This window comes from Manis javanica, chromosome 3 (genome assembly GCF_040802235.1).
Source record: "Manis javanica isolate MJ-LG chromosome 3, MJ_LKY, whole genome shotgun sequence".
Taxonomy (NCBI): domain Eukaryota; kingdom Metazoa; phylum Chordata; class Mammalia; order Pholidota; family Manidae; genus Manis; species Manis javanica.
The window spans coordinates 34,037,220-34,058,680 of NC_133158.1; the positions used below are offsets into that span (position 1 = coordinate 34,037,220).

The following is a 21,461-nucleotide window of genomic DNA, read 5'->3' on the forward strand; positions in this document are numbered from 1 at the left end:
GATTGAACAGAATGTGCAGAGGCCCAGAGGCAGTGAGATGCAAGCTCTTTGAAGTATGGTAAAGAGTACAGTTTGATGACCTTAGAGTATGGCAGGGATGAGTGCATTACAGGGAAAATCAGAGCTGGGGTCTCCTCCTCTGGGTGAAGCTTCACTTTCGTGGACGGAGCTGGTAGACCCCCTGCATCTCCTGAGTCCCTCTGGCAGCTGTATGGACCTTCTCCCTGTGTCACAGAGCTTGGGGGTTGTATCCAACCCATCCAGGACACCCTGGCAATTTGCTGTGCCTGAAGATGACTCAAATGCAATACCCCTCCAGCCAAGAGGCCAAGAGGAGTGGGGGAGTGGAGGACCCCAGTGACAGAAGGAACAGACTTAACAGCTTCTGGTGAAAGAAATCTCCCCAGCCAGCCCCTGGTACAAGTGTATATTTTCTCTATTTTAATTAAATATCTGTCACTCACACATTCATGCTGTTGCTCCCTTGTCAGCTATGCCAAGGTTAAATGAAAAGCAGTGTCCAGAGGAGCACTGGACTTGGAGTTAGGAGCTCTGATCTCCACACCTGGCTCTTCCACTAGCTGGACGTGTGGCCTTGGGCAAGTCCCTTCCTCTTTCTGGGCCTCAGTTTCCCCAGCTGCAGAGCAAAAGGATTGCACTAGGCAGTCAGTTTCTTCTGCTCTGGCCAGCTGCAGCCTATTCAACTCCTGGGTCTTCTTCTGATGCCCCTGATATCCCCATCTTCAGTCCCTGTGTTTGTTTCAACTGCGGTTCAATATATTCCCCCTGGAACTCTCATAACCATATGTTCCAAGAGTAATTATCTTCCAATTTCACCTTCCAATTACATCTTAATTTAACTTTAATTCCTGGGTGCCCGCTGGAATATCCAAGCCAAGCCTGATGACTTCTAATTAGGCTGCTGTTAAGCTAGTCCAGTGATCCACGACAGGGCACTTCCTGAGAAGACAGCATGGGCCAGAAGGGGAAGAGCACGGGCTCCCAGCTCAGACAGACCTGGACTACAATCCCAGCTCTGCCAGACATCAGCTATGTGATCTTGGACATGTTACTTTGCCTCTCTGAGCCTCCAGTTTCTTTATTGATAAAATGGAGAAATACCCCCTTTTTTCATAAGGCTGTTGAGAAATTGAAGAGAAATAATAGAAGATGCCTAACAAAGTCAACCATCAGACATTTCCTGTGTACCTACTTTGTGTCAGACACTGGATAAAAAAGCAGGCTCTCAAGCTGAACAGTCCGTGCTTCAATCCTGTCTCAGCTTCCCATTAAGTCAGTGACCATAAAAAATCCATGCAGCTCAGTTTTCCCACCTATAAAATGCGGACAGCAAGAGTACTCACCTCATAAAGAAAACAGAATTGATACAAGTAAAACACAAGCAGTACCTGGTTCCTAGTAAGGAAGTGCCCAATAAACATTAGCTAGTATTTATTGGTCATTGACAATGTGACACTCTTCCAGGCACTTTATGAGCTTTATTTAATCATGAGAACTCAATGATAAAGATCTCATTATCCCCATTTTTCAAATGAAGAAACTGAGGCACAGAGAGATTAAGTAATGTGCTCAAGGTCACATAACTAAGCAGATGGTGGTTTTGACATTGAGTTCCATGAAGTGTGAGAAGCACTATTACATGATCAGGAAATTCAGAGCATGGCACACAGAAATCATTACAGGAGGTTTCCACCACTGCCATCACAGCTGAAATAGTAACCAGGTTTACGCTGGAGGCAAATTACAGGGGCTGAAGCTGAGTGGCAACTGCTAAGATTTCCTGGGACCAGACCTGCCTCCAAGTTTTTCCGGCTCACTCCATCCCCCAGATTCTCAGAGAAGGGAGGGCTTGCCCAAGCCTTCTGCAGGGAAACGTGGGAAAACTGGAACCGCTCTCACCATTGTTTTAAAGCGAGTTTTATTAGGAATGTAGGAAAAAGCTAGCCTGGCTCTGTCCAGGCTGTGCCAGAACAGGCAGGAGGGGACCTTCTTGCTCCAAGGGGTGGCTGACTGGGCACTGGGGCTCTGCTCCAGCCTTTCCCAATCCCAGAGTAGCACTTCTGCTCTCACCGCACCACCTATTCTGTGACCCACACTCAGTCACTACCCAGGTGTCCACATGCCCAGCAACAACAGGGTCTGGACACAGGGAGGCGGCTGCCACACTCCCAAGTCCCTGAGTGTCTCCTTTGTCAGAGCATTCCAGCCAAACATCTCCTGTCTGCACCTCACTCCTCAGACAATGGCTTTTTTCATTAAAAATATTTCAAAAAGAAAAAACCCACCACACACACACACACCACACACACTACACACACACACACACACACCAACACACACCAGCAGGATATGGTTCTAAGACAGCCAAAATGGTGGCTTCCTGTTTCTTTAGGGATGTGTGTTTTGGAGTATGGCTTCAGACAAGGGTGTTGGTAGGGCAGGGGGCCCTTCTGCTAAATTCCAAGAGAAAAAAGAAAGAAAGAATGACGACCGCTCCGTGGCAAACAAATGAAGTTAGCTGGATTGTTGCTCTACAAACCCCCCTTTTGGAGGGAACTTTATGCCCTCCTCGTGGATGGAGTCAGGAATTCCGAGAAATGGGTCCCAGGCACCGCCCATGTCTGAGTCTCAGTTACAAAAATCTGTTAAATGGCACTGCTCTGGGGGGAATCGCTAAAATTGGCTGTCAAAACGCATTCTGGAGTCCACGGAATCCCTGAACTGGTGGAGTCAGATTCACAGAGAAGAGACACCAGGGATGGGTGGGAACACGGCGCGTGCGGCTGGGCTTCGGCGGGGAGTGTCCCCGGGGAAAGGCACAAGGAGGGCCCGGGCCAGGGCGCTGCGACTGAGGGTGCGCTGCAGGGGGTGGGGGGGATAATTTAGGGCTTTTTAGTCTCATCCGGAGAGTTGAGTTCCAAGTCGCAGGGTCTAGGAGAAAGAAGGGAGCAGGAATCCTAAGAGTGCACCGCCGGGTACTGAGGAACCAGGAACAGCTCCCAGCGTGGGGAAGAGCTCCGGACGGATCCCGTGGGCCAGAAGGGGCCTCTGGAGGGCCGACGAGGGGCTGGCGGGGTCCCCAAAGAGCAGGGGTGGGGGTTTCGGGGCGCGCCAAGTCGCCATTACGAAGGGAGTGCCTTTCTCCACTGCCGAGAGGACCCTCACGCGGGGGCCGCAGCGAGAGTGGGCTAAGGGCGTGCACGTCCAGGGAGCGGCCTCGCCGGCTGAGGGGCGTCCCTGAGGCGGGGCGTCCCGGGCAGCGGCCCCCGAAGATTCTCAGCCTTGGGGCGAGGGGAGTGCAGCCCCGCCCATACCCCGGCCGAAGAGGCTCCTGAGTGGGAAGGTCGGGGGATCCTGGGCGGCTCGCTCCAACTTGGAGCGCCCGGCGGGGCCCCTCGCGCGCGGCCCTCGGCGCCCTGAGGACGCGCGGAGCCTCCTACCTGCCCTGTTCATCTTCCGGCGCGCGGAGCCCGGGGCCGCCGAGAGTCGGTCCGTGCGTCCGTCGGTCCGTCCGAGCGCGAGTCCGCGCGCCGCCTCACTCCATGGCCGCCCCGCGGGGCCCGCACCCCCTGGCGCCCGCCCCGCCCCCGGCGCGCGCCGGACTCCGCGCGGCGCGCAGGGCAAGTGGGGGCGCGGGGCGCGAGCCTCCGGGGCTGGGCGGGCGGGCCGGAGAGCGGGGAGCGAGCGCGGGGGCCGCGGCCGGGGCGGCGCGCGGCGTCGCGTTCACTCGGGGTTCCGCACGGAGCGCCGGCAAGTGGGCCCGGAGCGCGGGCCGCCAGGGGCGGGGCCGCGCTGACGGGGGGCGGGAGCCGGGGGGGCGCGAGCGCGCCGCGCGTGGGGCGGCGGCCGGGGCAGCGCGCGGCGTCGCGTCTGCTCCGGGCTCCCGGCTCCGCACCTCTGCGCGGCAGCCGCGCCCCCTCCTAGACGTTTCCTCCTGCTCCCGAAGAGGAAGGCGTTTTTTTCCCCCTTTCTGCTGTCAGGGATCTAGGCAGCCGAGGGGCGAGGCGCCCCCGAGCACATTTAAAGGGGCCGAGGCCGTGGGGACTCGGGGAGCGCGCGGGGTTCAAGGGACTAGGATCCGGGCGGGTGACGCGGGGAAAGCCGACGAGTTGGGCCTTTGGGGCCTTCCTGGGCCCTTCGCCCAACAGGCCGTCCATATCTTCGTTTTAAACCTCGCGCATTCATTCAGACCTTCACCAAGAGCGGTGGTGCTGAGCGCGGAACTAGACATATCCAAATTCTTGCCGTCACGCAGCTTAGAGGGGAGAAGATCGGCACAGACACAAGACAAATATGCAATAAGTATCATTTCAGAGATTGGTAAGTGCTTTGCGGGCGATAAACCAGGGTTATGGGGGCAGTGGCTAAGTGTGAAGAGCAGCATTAGAACTGTGAAGAAATGCAAATTCTAGGGACTCTTCACAGCCTTACTGAACCAGAAATCTCGGGCTTAATAAACCCTTCAGGTGGTGCTGATGCGCTGAAGTCAGAACCACTGGAGTAGAGAATGGGTGATGAAGGAAGGCCTCCCTGAGGAAGTGACATTTAAAGGAAGACCTGGTTGCTGAGCCGCCTTTCTTTGTTCACTCTCAGTACACAGGCCAGCACCTCCCTGGGACCAGACCCGGTGCTCATTGACATGGATGACTCAGAGAAGCCTTCGCCATGGAGCTCCATGTCTGGCTGGCCAGGCAACATAGTTCTGCTTCCTTGGAGAGTGCTGGGATGGGGACAGGAGTGCACAGTGTGGGAACTCAGAGGTGGCCTCCAAGTGGAGAGGGCCCAAGCAAGGAAAGTCCTTTCAGGTAGAGGGAATAGCTTGGGCAAAGTCAGAGGGGTCAAAAGGTATGACCTGTTGGGGCTGCCATGAAGGGTTTGGCTTGGCAGGAAATCGAGGGTGGAAGCATCCCAAAGTGAGGTGCAGAAGGAGGTGCTTTGCCACACTGAGGGCTTCCTTCCATCAGTCACTGAAAGCTGGTAAGGATCATGTCTTTCACATATAACTGGCAACTAACATTTATGGAGCACCTGCCGGGTGCCTGTCACAGTGCTTAAGCTATGTACATAAATGTTTATTCATTTAAGCCTCACTACAATCCTATGAGGCAGGTATCAAAATTCTTGCCATTTCACACATGGAGAAACTGAGTAAAGTAAGTGTTCAAATGAGACTTCCGGACTCTGTTCTTGCCAAAATTTGCTCTATCTCTGCAGCTCCAGACCCAACTCAAGGTGTGGCTTGGTCATTTGATAGATTGGTTGTGAGTCTACTAAGTGCCAGGTTGTAGAATTTCAGCATATCCAGCACTCTGGGGGAAGAGAGCAGGGGGATGTCTCAATTTGTTTTGGCAATTTACTCAAAATATCTACTACTATGTGGAAGTTGAGGGAGGAACATGGGACATAACCCCCACCTCCCACTACCACCACCATCCTTTTCTGTCCATCAGATGGGGAAGAAAGACCCAGAGGCGACCCCTTGCCAGGGTGATGGCTCCAGGGCTGGGGCTATGTGTGCAGCCCTGGCATCGAATGTTAGAACCCAACACTTAGTAGGTTCTCAAAAAAAATTTTTGAACATGAAATAAAGGCTTAAGACAGTGATTATTTAAGATCACTTTAGTTTTCTGGGATTGAAGGTGGCAGAGGCTAGAATTTTTGGAACTTGCTATGCTGGGACTTTGCAAGGAGGCAGAATCCCAAATGAACACAAGGCATTTCACAACCATGGCTGTGTCTGCCTGCACCTAGGCACCTGTGGTCCAGCCTTTGGTCCAGGTGGTCTCAGATGACCAGATGTTTCCATTGCATAGATGAAACACTTACTGCTCTGAGCACACTGCTGAGCCACAGCATCAGCATTGCTCAGGTGCTTCTGAGAAATGCAGAACCTCAGGCCCTGCCCCAAACCTACTGAACCAGAATCTGCATTTTAACAAGCTCCCCAGATGATCTGTTTGCCCTAGATAACCTACCCCATTCTTTTTTGGCCAGAGCACACAGAAGTAGAGAAAAAACATCGAAGTTTCCCCAGGTTCTCACTGGGGTGAGAACATAATCCCCTAACCTTTGTCTCCTTGTTAATACATTACTGGAAGGTTGGTAGGTTTCTGGGTATCTATGAGCCAATGCTGAGCAGAACTCCTGGTATGTACCAGGTGCTCACCAAAAATATTACATTCATGAAGGTCTGATTTTAATTGTTACATGAGTCAGTTGGTGCCTGGCATACAGAAGGTGTTCAGGTACACACAGGGAAGATAGGCATCAATAAATTTCAGTTAGGTAATGTGGAGAGGCTCTGGGGAGGATAAGCTTTTTGTCCCATCATTATGAAAAATCTTATATAGTGTTTTCACAGTCAGCAAACTCTCCTCTCCAGGTTTGCAGGTTTTCTCTTGGTTTATCTTTTAATACCTACAGTGTAGAATGAGATTATGCACACTTTCAGGCAAGCGCCTCAGGTGTACCTCAGTTTTCCCAAATCAGAAATTGAATTGGATCCTTTCAAAGGACCTTTTAATCTTCAAGCCATGACAGAGTCCTTAAGCCCCCAGCCTTTGTGCAGAAGTACTTGAGCCTCGGGAATAGAAAATCTATGGCAGAATCAGTGTCATGCAGACAGGCTCTTAATAAACTTTATGGATCCCCGCATGGAAATGGTGAAGAAGGTAAGTTGATGAAGTAACCGTGGAAGTCATGGTGAAGGTGGGAGACGGGATGTGGCTGGCAGTGGAGGTGGAGGTACTGGACCTGACAGATGGTGGAGACGATAGACTTGGAGAAGACGGAGGTGGCGGGAGGGCTGGTCAAGGTGGTGGAGAGATGGTAGAGAAGGAGGGAGGGTGTCTGTTGGAATGCGGGTATGCATGAGTGAGTGGAGAAATCACTTCAATATTTGATGCCAAAAGAAAGTATGTTTTAATAATCAAGCTTGTTTCCGGGTATTAACAAAAAAAAAAAAAACAAGTAACGTAGGACCCCAGGGCAGGAACAGGAGAAAGCTCAGATAATTCAGTCTACAGCCATTGCTACCCTCAGTGGTAGGACCTGCAAAAGGAGAGAGGAGGGCAGCAAGAGACCTCAGTGCCTCGCTAAGCCCTTTCCACCACTGTTGAATTTGGGATTTGAGGCTAAGCCACGTCTACTTAAGAAGATCACAGCACCAGTGACAGTTGGGAAAACACACAAGTCTGAGCCTGTTGGCTGCAGCCTCATGGTGGTGTGGAGTGATGGACTGTGAAGCTGAAACGCTTACTCCTTTGTTTGCTTTTCTTAATAAGAGAAAATGGATGTGAAAGACCAGAAGGCTTTACCCACATCCGGTGCTAATACTGATGGATGGACTTACTCAGTCCTTAAGGAACTGAGCCATAACCACCCATTCGGCTCACGGGCCAGCTGTAAATACCCACAAGGGACATGAGTATGTACGGGTAATTACTATCATCACTCTCCTTTTGAGCCTTTCATACATATATTCTTCCCAAGAATCCTATACAGGGATTGTTATATCCCCCATTTCACACGTGGGAAAACTGAGGCCCAGACAGAGGAAGTGATTTGCCCTTACAGGCCAGCCAGGACTCACACCCCAAGAACACAGGCTGAGTTCTTAACCACCGGGCTACACTATTTTCTCTGTGATGCGCAGAAAGTCTGCTTAGATGTCGCATTTTCCAAATCACTCTCACCGTCTTAATTGTTGCTCTCAGCAGACTGTCAGGCTGCCGTCATAATAGCACTGGTACTAGTAACGAATGCTGAACCCTAACATCTACTGAGCACTTTCTCTCTCCATGCTTCTTGTGATACCATTTTATATTAAAGAAAACTGAGGGTCAGAGAGGTGAGAGCCTTACTCAAGACTGAGAGCTAGTGGTGGAGCTAAGATTAAACCCAGGTCTTTCTGTCCTCAAGGCCTGTGCTATTCACGTTATACCACATTTGCCCAAGATCACAGTGGCAGAATGGGGACCAGAAACCTAGGCAGCCGGCCTACCTTCCTTCCTTCCATAAAAATGCAGCATGCCTTCTCTGTGCCAGGACCAGATAAACATACCAGACTCACTCCCCGGCCAGCTGAGGAAGCAAGACACCCAACAGCAAATAAACCCTTCAGGTGGTTTATCTACCATCACTTTGATGGGAACACTAATGGGGAAAACAGACCTCTCAACTCCCCTCAGATGCCTTTAAACCCCTGGCGTGGGGCTGACCAGTTCCCTGGGGCCTCTGAAATCAAAGACACCCCCTCACTAGACTCCTTAAGACCCTCAGGCTGCTCACCACGAAAAGCCCCTCCACATCTCTCACTCACACATAACTCAGCAGAAAAGATTAGGATCCTCCAACTAAGCAAATATCTCCTGCCTTCTTATTATCTTTAGAGCATCTGGGGCTAATTACGTCCCTGTACACAGCTTAGGTAACGTCAGATCAAAACTGCTGAAATCGGGCTCCCTGTTCCCACCTGCATGAAGCCTCTGCAAAGTGCAGAGCCAGCACCATAGCTGGACGTGGCCATGTTCTCCAGCAGCAGAGAGCGCCCAGGCTCTGTGAGCTCATGCCAAGCGGCCACGGCCAAGCCTCCCAGATGGGCAGTAGAATGCAGTGGTCAGGACCCACACTACCCTGGCCGGCAAGTCCCAGACTCAGCTTCTCCATCGGTAAATCATAGTAACTAGTATTTGCTGAGTGCTTATTTTGTGCATTCAGTAAGTGTTTTGCCTATATTATTTCTATACTATTAACTCATTTAATCCTCTCAACAGCCCATGAAGTACACCATGTTTGTTCTTACCTCCATGTTACAGATGCGGCTACCATGGCGCAGAGAGGCTGAGGCACTTGTCTAGGGATACTCAGCAAGTAAGTGGTGGGGACTCAACCCTGGTTCTGGGGCTAGCTTTCTTTCCCACTTTGGCACCCTGCTCACCCCTGTGAAGTGGACATGATAATAGCATATGCTCATTAAATGAGATTATTCATCTAAAGCATAAAACATTCAGGAGTGGGGAGAGGGACACAGAAGGTGCTCAATAAATGATCACTGTCATTTAAATGTCTAGTACATGTTGGTGCTAAATAAATGTTTGCAAAGTACACCAGGAACTGGGGCACACAAACCCCACAGTCAGAGCAGGAGAGGATGGGGCAGAGCATTCACTGAGCAGCTGCTGTACGCTGGGATGGGTGAGAGGGGGAAATGTGGGAGCCCCAGGGGAGCACAGGGAGGCAGCCCGGGTTCTGCTTCCCACCCAGCCCAGGAGTGACAATCAGGGTTTTGTTTCCTGCTGAGATGGGGGCTCTTCTGTAAAGCTGGGGCCTGATGCTGGCCAGTCCACTCCTATGGCAGTGTCCCCCTGGGCTTCCCTTTTCAATAAGGAGCAGGACTACTTTTTGTCTACAGGGAAAAAGTGCACGTTATTCAAATGGAAATTACCCTGGCCCCGCAGCCTCTTTGCTGACCCCCAAGTTTCCGCAGCCTCAGGCTGCTCACCTCACAGCACCATGACTGCATCATCGTCAGCTTCCCCTAGACATTAACTGAGGTGCCTTCCTGGCTCCAGAGGCAGACAAACGAATCTGGGCCAGACACCTGCTGGGGTGGATGGGTCTTAGCAAGGTTGCCCTGCCCTTCCGTGCCCCAGATTGGTTGGGAATGTCAGATAAGTTGAGTTTAGGCACAGTGCGCCTGCACCCGCCTGCACACACCCAGGCCAGGCATGCAGAGAGAGCACAGCCTAGAGACCCCTGGCTCCAGAGAGATTAGGCCTGAACTCATGAATGTTCCTACCCACAGTACCAGGGGCTCGAGTGCATGCTGGGAAGGCTTCCAGGGGGAGTCAGGCTTTGCCAGGCATCCTCAAGAAGTCACACAAGCAGAGGGGAGCAGGAAAGGGCCTGCCAGGCAGGGGCTGGAGGTGGGAACTGGGACCAGTAGTCCAGTTAGGCTGAAGTGTAAGGCATGCAGGATGGAGGGTGCATTCAGGTGAGGGAGCAGACAGGGGCCTCCAAGGCCATCGCCCAGCAGGTCGTCAGCTCCCCAAGGAAGGGCTGAGCTCTTGGGGAGGGGAGTCTGAGGCTGGGCAGGGCCAGCTTGGAGTTTTTATCACCACTGGGTGGGATCTGAGGTCTGTTCAGGAAGTGGCCACCCTCTTCCGGCCAGCCTTTTTTTTTCCTTCTGTTGGCCCACTGGGCTTTTTCCCGAGGCTGCATTTCCACAACGGCCCCTCCTGGCTGGCTGGGTGTGGGCATGGCTCCACCACACACCCAACAGCCGGGGCAGCCTGGCCCTAGGCTTCCTGCCCCACTTTGGCCAGGCTGATTGGAGGAAAACAGCCCTCAGGCCTTCTTCAAAACAGGAAACTGCTCTCCCTGCTTCCTGAAGGACAGGAACTGTTCCCATGGCAACCACGGGACAAAGCGGCTGTGTTAACCCTTCCGACGGCAGGCCTGGCTGAAAGCCCCTTCTTGCCAACTCTTCGTGGGGCTGGCCCCGTACAGGTGACACGGAGGGTCCACTTCACTGACATCCTCCAAGGCTCACCACCACTCCCAGGACAAGGCAGGGCTGGGGTTTAAAACCCATCGGATGGATAGCACGTTGAGATTAACTCAGGGGGAAGATCTGGTCACAGGGGAAGTTGAGCGCAACAGGGCACAAGCGTGGGGTCTGAAGTCAGTCTGTTTTGGCTCCTTGCTGGCTGTGTCCCTTGGGTATGTGGCTTAACCTTCCAAGCCTCAGTTTCTCTACCTGTGAAATGGGACAACTAGAGAGCCTGCCTCATGGGCCTGTTGTGAGCATTTACTGAGGTCATTCATTCATCCAACACACACTCATGTTGTGCCAGCTATTGTAGGCCCACCGGATTCACCTTTGACAACACCACAAATGAAAACCTCCTGCCTCGTGGGACAAGTGTAGCATTCACAGGAGGCAGGCAGTAAAGGCCACACATGGATGGAAAAGAGACCTTCAGAGATTCTGTGCTGTGGGCGATGGATGGTGGGTGGAGTGTGGAGAGGTCTCTGGCTTGGTGGTCAAGGAGAGGCAAGAGTGGGGAGCCTCCCAAGAGACAGCCTGGGACCCCATTCAGGCAGAGGGGCCAGCAGGAAAAAGGCCCAGGGTGGGTCAGGGCTGTGCCCTCGGAGGAGGGGAGAAGGGGTGGAAGGGATAAGGCGGAGGAGGCTGGGCATCAGGGCCTCTGGGCTGTATTCTCAGAGCAAGGTGAGGCCCTGAGGGGTGACGCAGGCAGGGGCACAGTCGATTCACATTTGTAAAGATTTCCCTCTGGCTGCCAGTGCCCTTGGGACGCAGCTCAGAGTGACAGGGATTTGGGACTCTGTCAGGTGTGTCTTCTGGGGGATCTGGCCCTGTGGCCCTAGAGAGCCCTGAGTCATGGCAAGAGGCTTATTGGTGTTTTGGGAGGGCAGAGCAGGGACCTGGTGACCTGTGCCCAGTGCTGCCACCATTCAGGACCCCAGCTGTTTTCTTGACCACCCACTAGGACATGCCCTCCCTCCCTGTCTCTTGATGCTCAGGGGCCGCTGTGAGGAGGCCATGGACGTAGCCCCTCACAATGTGGCACATGCAGCAGCTGCCCGATGGTTGCTTTGGGATAAGATCTGCTCTCCTCACCAGGGCCTCCAACACCAGCACATGCCCACCTCCTCAGCCCCCTCCCACCCCATCTCCCACCACCCCTTTTCCCTCAGCTCCAGCCACCATAGCCTTTCTCTCCATTTCTCTCCATCGCTGCACCTGCCCAGCTCACCCTAGCCCCAGGAACTTTGCACCCATTTCACCTTCACAGATTTTCACATGACTGGGTTAGCTCCCTTCATCAGTTAGGTGTCAAATGTCCGCTCTTCACAGAGGTATTCCAAATGCACCCCGAGTCCCTTTCCATTCACCCCGTCACCCCATGTCCCTTCTCTGCTTGCACTTACCCATCTCTGGGTCCCACATTGGTTTGTTTACCTGCACGCCCATGCCGTCTGTCCTCACCCAGAGTGCCAGTTCCAGGAAGCAGGGCTGTGTCTCTTGGCGGCTCTCTCCTGGCACCCAGAACACAGCCTAGCACACAGTTAGCACTCACTGTCATATGGTACACACTGAATGGACAGAGAGCGACAGAGACTCCCGTTTCCTGGGCTTAGTACCAAACTCCCACTCACTAGCTGTCTCTCTGCCAGGAGGGCAGCCCTCAAGAGGGCTCCACTGCAGATGAGGGGAACAGGGATTAAATGTTTACCCTAAAGAGGAACTACGTTTACTCACCAATGGACAAACCAGTGAACAATCTCTGAGGACTGTGTGGGAGCTAGTGCACTGGGAGGTATGCATCATTATCTCCATTTTTCAGATGAGGAGCCTGAGGCTCTGAGAAGGGAAGTCTCTTGCCCGGCTGGGAAGTGGCAAGGTTGAGGGAGACTCAGGAATGACACCAGGAGCCCATGTCTTTCTCTATACTCTCCCACCATGTCAAAGGGCCCTCGAGTATAGGCAGACAGTGGAAAAGGTGATAGTAGTTCTGAAAAATCTCCTCCAAGGGCTTGTCAAGGTCACTGCCACAGCCACATCTCTGGGTTAACACAGAATCCAAACCTCCCGACCTGAGGAATCTTCTGGACTGGTTAAACAGGAACTCCAAAGTGTCATCGCAGGCCCAATGAGTTCCTGGGGTTGGAATGGAATGGATTCTTCATTTGGGGGAAATGTGGCAAAGCTTTGGAAGCCCCTTTAAGTGGCAAGTGGAGCCTAGGTGGGAGGAACACTGGGACCCTCATCTAGTCAAAGGGCCTGAGGTTCCATCTGGCCATTGGACAAGAACTTGACCACTGCTCATTTGCCAAGTGTGTAGTGATGTCCAAAGGGGCAGTGGTGTGTCCGTGCCTTGCCCTGCCGAGCTGGGACGTAGGGGCAGTCCTGGGAACACCCTGCCAAGCAACTGACTCCAACTTCCTACCTCTGACAGTCTCCTGCATTTGATTCCCCCCAGGGATAGGGAGCTCACGCCCTCACAGGGCCATCCTTCCTTTGTGGGGTCACTTTGCAGTATGTGAGTGGCCATGTCTCCTTCCCTGATGTACCAGGAATGGTGGCAGTTTAAAAAGAGGATTTTGATTAGCTACAATGCCTGATTCCTGATTTGTTTTCCCCGTGGAGCTAGGGAGTGAAGATGGTGTCTCTCTGCCACCTCCATGGCAGAGAGTGATGGAGACAGAGGCTCTGGAAAGACCATATTAATTAGCTTAATAAGGGAGTGTGCACCCATTCGGTTGTGCTCGGAAAGGGACCTGGAAGGCAATGTGACCCCCTGTCATGGACACCATCAATTGTTGGGTGAGCCTCCTCCTACCTGAAACCCACAGGCTCAAGAAAAATGGATCAGGCCCAGTCCAGGAACACTATTAAAATGCTCAGTGCTCTGGGCACAGCCGACGCCTCCATCCTTATAGAAGCGGCTGCTCTTGACACACGCGGTTCCTGCGGGAGCTACCCTCGGGCTGCCTGCCAGCAGAGGGGCTGAAACCAGACCCAGTCCAGCCCAGGGGGAAGCACCTCTTGTGTGTGGCCTGCAGGAGCCATTCACAAAGCATGAAGCATTCTAATGACCTGGTGCCAGAGCTTTGACAGCTCGGAGTTTGGGAGGAGGGTTTGAGGCCCAGCCCCCCCCCCCCCACTTCTCAGCTCTGAACCCCAGGCAAGTCCCTTTCCCTTCTGGGTGTCCCTCTCCTCATCTGTACAACATGTGCATTTCTAGCACCTACCACACAGGCCCATTAGGAAGAAGAAATAAGATCGTGGTGCACAGAGTAGCCATTTCAGTGTACGTTGGGTATTATTACTAAGTATGAATGAAGTACCTGCCAGATAGTAGGTGGTCCATTAGGACTTGATGTCTTTTTGTAGGTAGACATTTGCTTATGTTTTGTGAAGGCCTAATTCATATGCCATTTCTCACTGACATGCTGGTTTCATTAACTAATTTTTAACTATTTATAAATACAATTTATAAATACCATTTAGTCACATTTCCCTGATGAACAGGCAGCCGCATCCAGCCTTGCTCTCCAGCGACAGTGTCCCAGGCTAACCATGTCCTTCATTTTAAAGCCTGAGGAGGATTTGTCTCTAGCTGCAAACTCCCCCCTCAGGATCCCGTTACCAAACTTCTGTCAAGATGTGGGCTTGATGCTTCCTCAAACTGAGAGAGCTATGGTGCTTTAGAAATTACCTGTCTAAGTGCCTATCTATAGTCACGTGTCAGGTGTGACTGTACCCATTTTACAGAAGAGGAAACAGAGATTCAAGACCTGCCCAAGCACTGGGAATTGTGACCTGTTGCAACCATACAGTTGGTGCTTTTCCTAGTGCACTCCACTGGGGGCCGGAAGACAGTTTTCCCTGGCAGCGGCAGCTGCAGCACTGAGAGTCTGGGGAGTCCACTTTGGCCAGGGCACACCTGGGGCAGGCGGCAGAGCAGAATCATAACCCCTGGCTTCTCCTCTCCCAGGCATTTCAACCCCACTTACCAGCTCCCACCTTGTGCCAAGCCTTAGGGGAGAACCCCAAGAGTCAGGCACATGCAGTGAGATATCAGAAGGCATCACACACACACAACAGCGACATAAGTCATGGGGCCCAGTGCGAAACAAAGGTGCAGGGCATCTTCTTCAAAATCTAGGACTTTCAAGCTGGTGACAGCAGAGCAGGGTCTAAACTAAGCACAGGCCCTCATGAGCGTGGGCCCCTGCATGACCACACTGGTCACAGGCCTGTGATGCTGGCCCTGCACACACCAGGGCTAGGAAGGCAGCACCTCAGAGTGTCCAGACCCTGGCTCATAGCCTGGCACAGAAGAGGAGTCAAATACACACCCTGAGTGAGTGAAATGACACGCTCACCCCCAGCTCTGAGACAGGGACACAAGATTGTGAATTTGCAAGTTGGTAAACTGAGGTTCAGGAAGCCTCCCGCCTTTCCCAGCCTTACCCAAAGCCCAGATCCCTGCCTCCGGTCAGGAGTGCTTGCCCACTGTTTCGTGCTGACCCCAATCCTGGCCTTTGTTTTCCTGATCCCACAAAGAAGGGGTAGTTTACCATGGGCTGAAGTTTACTTTATTTTTGTGTTTTCCAATGACTGATTCCAGCAGTCCCTACAGACGTCCTGCCGAAGGCAAACATGTTTTGCTCCTGCTCAACCTCCGACTTCCTTGCGGCGCACCGTGGGGGGGCCTCGGCCACAAGGAAGGCGTGGGTGACTTTTCCCTTGGTTATTTTCTTTTTTTCCATCTCGTTGTCGGGGGACAACAAAACATGTTTTCCTCTTTCTCCAGAGGAAATAGGAACTTTCTTATTGACTACTTGTTGCCTGAAATTCATCTTCCTTCTCCTGTGATTATCTTGGATTGGGTGAGTGGTGTGATCGAACCTCAAAATAAATATCCTTCATTTTACTGAAAGGACAGGCATCACAACCAAGATTTTCATTCACGTGAAGCCACAGACACCGCTGAAACTCACCTTGGCCTCCTTGTCAGCGTCAGTGCACACATCTGAAGTGGCTTTACTATCCCAAGTTCATCTTTTCCAACGTGCAGGACTAGGTAGAGGTGCATAACGCCCACTTTCTGGGGAAGGTGACTTGTTGCTTAGAGTTCAGTGCAACAGGTAAGGGTGTATGGTGTGAGGTAGGGGTCAAGAACCCTTTTCTCCCCCCTATGACATCCAACTGATTCAGCACCATTTATTTAAAACATCATCCTTTTTCCACAGAACTGAAGCATCTTGGTTACCATAAATCTGGTGATTCCACATATGTTGGATTTCCTGTTCTGTCCCCCTAGTCTATTTGTCCATCTTTCTGCCATGACCACCTGTCTTAATCACTATTGTGTTCACTGAAATCTATAAATCATGGTTGGCTGAATAGTTATCCTATTGCTGAACAGTTTATGTTGTTTCCAATGTTTTATTATTATGCCTTTCATTGTACTAGGTCATAGTAATAAAAAAAATAAAAAAGGAGTAATAGCTAAGACAATGTGCCAGGCTCTACCCTAGTGCTTTCCATATATTAACTCGTCTAATCTTCATTCACAGCAACCCTTGCAGGGAGGAGCTATTGTGATCTCCTCTCTTGAAAGATGAGGAACTCGGACACAGAGAGGGTAAATCATTTGCCTTTGCTCCCATGGCTTCTGCTTGGTGGTGCTGGGGTCTGTACCCAGACAGCCTGGCTCCAGAAGCTCTGATTTTATTCATTCGCCTCTATAATCCGAGAGTGGATGAAAGGGGAGTATATAAGGGAATAAACTGAATGGAGGGAATGCCTCTCTTCTCTCCTTGAATTAATGAAGTGGCTCCACCACTCACTGGCTGTGGGACTTTGGACATGTTACCATGCCTCTTTTAAGTTTCAGTTTCCCTGTCTGTAAAATGGCCATAAATGGGCATAATAGGCCTACTTGTCTGGGTTATCATGGAGCTTCAGGGACCAGTACAATGCCTGCTGGCCCAGAGAAGGTTCCCTGTCCTGTCTTAACCATCTTGACTGATGGTCTCAGAGGACTCCTCCCAAAAAGGTCTTCAATTTGCAAACAGTCTGGGCTTCCTGCCTGGAGCTGGAGGAATCTTCCCAGATGGGGAAACTGAGGCCTGGAGAAGTTGAGGCCATGGATGGTGGGTCCCCAGAACCTGCTTCTCATAACCTCTCTCTGCATTTGCTGATCTAATGTTGGGCTTTCTTGATCATCAGCTCACCAGGGTGGGAGTTCTGCCCAGAACACCCCCCACCAATCAATGGGCAGCAACTTCTCCTTCTTCAGAGGCAGACTGTGCCTCACTACACAGAATGGCTCTCCTGACCTCCTGGAAGGCTTGAGTAAGCATCTGATGACATTACCTGCCTCCTGTGAGCCCTGGGGGGACAGGACCCTGTCATTGCTCTACGGACAGAGCCCAGCACAGGGAATCACCAGGAGTATTTGATAAAAGAATGAATTAATATTATCAAGCAGTTAACTTAGGTGACCAAATGTCCTAGTTTGCCCAGGACTAAAGGGTTTTCTGGGATACAGGACTTTCAGTGCACATTTCAACCACAAATGCCTTGGGCAAACCAGGATGAGTTGGTCACCCTAAGCTACCACCATGTGACAGGCATTGGATTTAGCCTTTATAGTCACTGTTTGATCTAATCCTCATGTTTTAGGTCCGGGCCCTTGGGAGCAGAGCCTGAGCCAGGGATCCAGGTGCATGTGAATTACTTGAAGCAGTGCTCTCAGCAGGGAGTGAGGACGGAAGGAGGGTGGAGCAAAGCACCAGTGAGGCTGTGGTCCTGCATGGAGGCTGGCCTCAGCCTGGCCCCTCCAGGGAGTCTGGAGCTCAAAGAGCACCACAGAGTTGACCTCGGCTTGAGGCCAGGGGCCCCAGCCTGGAGAAAGGAGGCAGCCAGGGAGAGTGCACATGAGAAGGGGTAGCTGCTAGCAGCCACCATCCCTGCAGCCGGGGAACAACTGTCCTGTGGTGGGGATGGGGGGAGCCCCAGTGTCCACATAGCTATGGAGGGGAGTCCAGTATGATTATATACCTAATGACCTTTTTAATCTAAAACCACCCAGTGGTGCTCCACTGCACTGAGAATAAAATCCCAAGTCCTTCTGGGGGCTGCTGGCCTGTTTCTCTTCTCCCTCATCTCATTTTACTCAGCAGCCCTGGCCTCCTGTCTGGTCACCATGCACACGTGAAGCACGGCCAACATCCTTGCCATTTGCTGCCTCTGCCTAGACTCCCCTTGGCCCAGATCTATCTGGGGGCTCCTTCCCATCACTCAGATCTCAGCTCAAATGCCACCTCCTTGAATATTCGTGGCCATCCCACCAATATCCCCCAGCGCCCCTGGTCATGCTCCTCTTTGTGATTTGGGATTATTTTCTTCACTGCACTCAACATTGTCTGTAATTATTTATTCTCTTCAATTGCTTTGTGTCTGTCTCCATCTCCAGAATATAAATTCCATGAGGGCAGCATGCTTTTCTGTCCTTTACTGTATGGGCTCAATAAATATTTGTTGAATGAATGAACACATCCCCACTTACAGATTGTAAAATGGAGTCTCTGAAAAGTCATGGGACTTATATGCAAAGTCACCTGCTGCTGAGTGGCAGAGCCAGAAATCAAACCAGGAGACCCCAAGCTTGTGCCCTGAACCACCTCCTTTGCTTCAGGCCAGGCCCCCATGATAGAGATGGTGTCTGACTGTGTACTGAGGGCTCCCCAGCTCCTGGCTCAAGGCCTGGCCCAAAACAGGGGCTGGCAGATATGTGAGGAGTGGATGAGTTACAGGACCACAGATGAGCAACCCTTCTTGGCTTCTTGGAAGGGGCAACTGAGGCTGTCTGTGCCCGGCCTGCATTTCCTGGGCCCTTCAGCTCACATTGCCGTCCTACGTTCAGAATGCATTAGCTGGCTCTGCGGGGTGGGGTGGCGGGTACTGTCTGCCTCGGTGATCAATGTGAATAATAAACGTTTAGAGTTAATAAGCTCCAGTTAACTTCTCTCGCTTCAGTGACTAATGGGCTTCCCGGAGCCCATAACTCATGCTGTCGCTCGCCTCCCTTCCCTCCGTGGCTGCCCTGGACCCAGCCTGCTGGGAGATGTTGCTGAGGGAGGAGGAGGGACCTGGCTTGGCCGAGGTTTTATTTATGGCAGTGAACATGCTTTTGGGGTGCAGCAGGGTCTTTCTGGGGGGTTCTGACTCCAGAGAGAAGATGCTTGGGGGTGAGGGAGGTTGGCGATCCATCTGCCATCCAGGCCCACCTCTGCCGTTGGCAGCTAGGGGACCATGGTCATGTCCTTTGCCCTCTTGGACCTCCAGTTCCTTACCCGTCAAGGAAGATAATAATAATAACCTGGGCTACTCCAAGAATCAAATGATATGATGGACATAAAAGTGCTGGACAGTGGGCAGGGGTCGATCAGTTCTGTTTGCAAATGTGTGACAAGTTAAGATAGAAGAGAAGGTGGTGTGAATGGAGATTTCCAAGATCCTTGCCCAGAGGACCAGCAGCATAGGCACCCACTGGGGCTTGCTAGAAATGCAGAATCTTGGGCCCTGCTCAGACATTACTGGACCTTAATCTGTGTATTAATAAAGTAGGTGATTCTAGTGCATATTTCAGTCAGGGAATCCTGCCCTAGACCAAGCATGGCCATTCAGTAACTTTGGTACACCTGGTCCCCAATCCCCTGCCAAAAGCAGACATTGCTAATCAATTGTAGAACTCTTCCTAGTGGAGCCTAGAAATAGCCTCAGAGTCCCTACAAAGCAACCTCTGTCACTGTTCAGAGCTGGCGGGCAAGACAAGAACTGGTGGTTGTCCTAGGCCTGCCCCTGGACCCCCAAATATCTGACCAAGATGAGGAAACTCAGCCCAGTCTCTTCTGAAGTTTTGGGAACCAGTACCATTCACAGGACAGGGAAGGCTGGATGAGGCACGGGAGAGGCAGATAAGGGAAACAGAGGCAGGGAAACCCCAGGAGGCTCAGTGAGCAGTGGGGTTCCCGCTAGTGTGAGGGTGAGAAGCAGACACTTGCATGTCCCCTGGAAGGCCCAAGAAGGAAGCCCGTGGTGAGCCGGACGCCCAGTTCGGCACGGGAAGGACAGCCTCCCACCCTTTTGCCCTTTGTTCATTACAATGACATGCCGGGCCACCCTCTTTAAGAACCTCCTCAAAATGACTTGTAAGGAAAAGTATTTGCTATTTAAATTATTAGACCTATAAAAACTTGTTAAAGTCAAATAATATGAGGTGACAAAAAGTATAATAATCTTGCTCCCAGCAATCCTCTTGTCCTGGGGTTACTGGGGTTAGGGGTCAGTGAATATTTCTTTATAGTTAACCCTTTCAAACCTACTTACAAAAATAAGATCCATATACCTGACTTTGCAACCAGATTCTTGCCTAATAATAGATCATAAACACAGTTCCAGATCCATACATAGCTACCTACATTCATACATTAATTTTTGTCAGCAGCCTACTATTTTATAGGATAAATGTCCCAAGATTCCTTCATTCATTGCCCTACTGATCGACATTTAGTACATTCTTTTTTTTTTTTTGCAACAAACACCCTTATATATATCATCTTATGCGTATGTGTGGTTTTGCAGGATAAATTCTCCCAAGTAGGTTTACCAGATCAAAGGGCATGTGCATTTTAAACTTTAATAGAAAGTGCAAATTACTGTCCCAAAAGATTCTGGCAGCTCACACTCCCACCAGCAGTGTCAAAACTGCTTGACTGCCCTGCTTCTTGCTGGCACTGGATGTCATCAATATTTAATATTTTTTTCTAATCTGATGGGATAAAAAATGGCATCTCATTGTTCTTTTAATTTGTATTTCCACAAGTACCGAAGAGGTTGAGCCTCTTTTCATTTGTTTATTGGCTGTTTGCAATTCTCCAGTGAGCTGCCTGATCATATTTTTTGCCCATATTTCTCTTTGTTGTTGTATATTTTTCTTATAGATTTTTAGGCATTCTTTGTATGTTAATATTAACTCTTTGTCTGTCTCATATCATATGTGGTCCACCTCTGTACCAAAAAAATTTCTGCAGGCTGCATGGATAGAATTCCATGAGCTGAAACAATAGGAATAAATGCAAATTCCTGGTCCTGGATCTGCAAGCCCGCACCACCCTAGGCTGGAGGAGACAGGGCTTGTGGGCCATACAGGGAGTCAGCAGGCATTAGCTCAGTAGGAGGTAGCAGTGGGATACAGCTGCTAAAGCAGCTAAAGCGGGGACTTAGGTGCAATTGGAAAGATAGAGGGTTTAGAAATACACTGCCCACTTTTGGGAAAGGAGGTCAGCTCTGAGCTCTGGAGCAGTGTGAGTAGGGGGCTGGCTGGAGCCCTCTTCCAATGAATAGCTGGCCTGCTCAACCTGGAAAAGAGCGGGGCTGTCCCAGGACAGGGGAGCAGATGGGCTGCAGGCCCAGGGGGCAGAGTGGGCGCCCAGGGAGTTGGCTGCCAGCTGAGAGTAAGGAGGAATTTTCTGCTTAACTCCCTGTTTTTAAAATTCTGACGCACCTCCTACTCCTTTCCCCGCTTCGTCTTCTCACAGTGCTTGCGATTTCTAACATACTGTGAATATAATTAATTATGCGTCTGTCTGTGTCTCTTCACCAGAATGTCAGCTCCGGGAGCAGTTTTGTCTGGTTTGTTCACTCCTGTGTCCCCTCCAGAAGCCTTGTTGTTGCCTTCCCCAGTCCGAGCTGTGCAGAAACGGGATGGGCTGACCAACAGGTAGGTAGTTCCCCATTGGGAGGGGTGAGCGAGCAGAATCTGCTGCCCACCAGCAGGCTTTCTGCGCAGGGCATCCCCTGTGCGCCTGCAGTCCTCTCATCAAGGTGGGGTCCG

At 51.5% G+C, this 21,461-nt stretch overlaps 1 protein-coding gene and 1 long non-coding RNA gene across 9 annotated transcripts in view; one reads left to right on the plus strand and one right to left on the minus strand.

Annotated features, from left to right (window-relative positions):
* Positions 1–3,619, minus strand: part of FGD5 (FYVE, RhoGEF and PH domain containing 5) — a 108,177-nt gene extending 104,558 nt beyond the window's left edge. For 3 of the 4 annotated variants that reach the window (XM_037023792.2, XM_037023794.2, XM_037023791.2), the window contains exon 1: positions 3,462–3,619. In XM_037023792.2, coding sequence (XP_036879687.2) covers positions 3,462–3,474 — 13 coding nt within the window. In that variant the 5' untranslated portion in view covers positions 3,475–3,619. Of the gene's footprint in view, positions 1–1,213; positions 1,341–3,461 lie in introns of those variants that run through there. The other variant, XM_037023793.2, reaches the window with a different exon arrangement.
* A 196-nt stretch (positions 3,620–3,815) lies between these two features.
* Positions 3,816–21,461, plus strand: part of LOC108395691 (uncharacterized) — a 37,745-nt gene continuing 20,099 nt past the window's right edge. For 4 of the 5 annotated variants that reach the window (XR_012129051.1, XR_012129055.1, XR_012129052.1 and 1 more), the window contains exons 1-3: positions 4,202–4,341; positions 8,838–8,892; positions 21,231–21,347. This is a non-coding gene — a long non-coding RNA (uncharacterized lncRNA). Of the gene's footprint in view, positions 4,342–8,837; positions 8,893–21,230; positions 21,348–21,461 lie in introns of all 5 variants that reach the window. The other variant, XR_012129054.1, reaches the window with a different exon arrangement.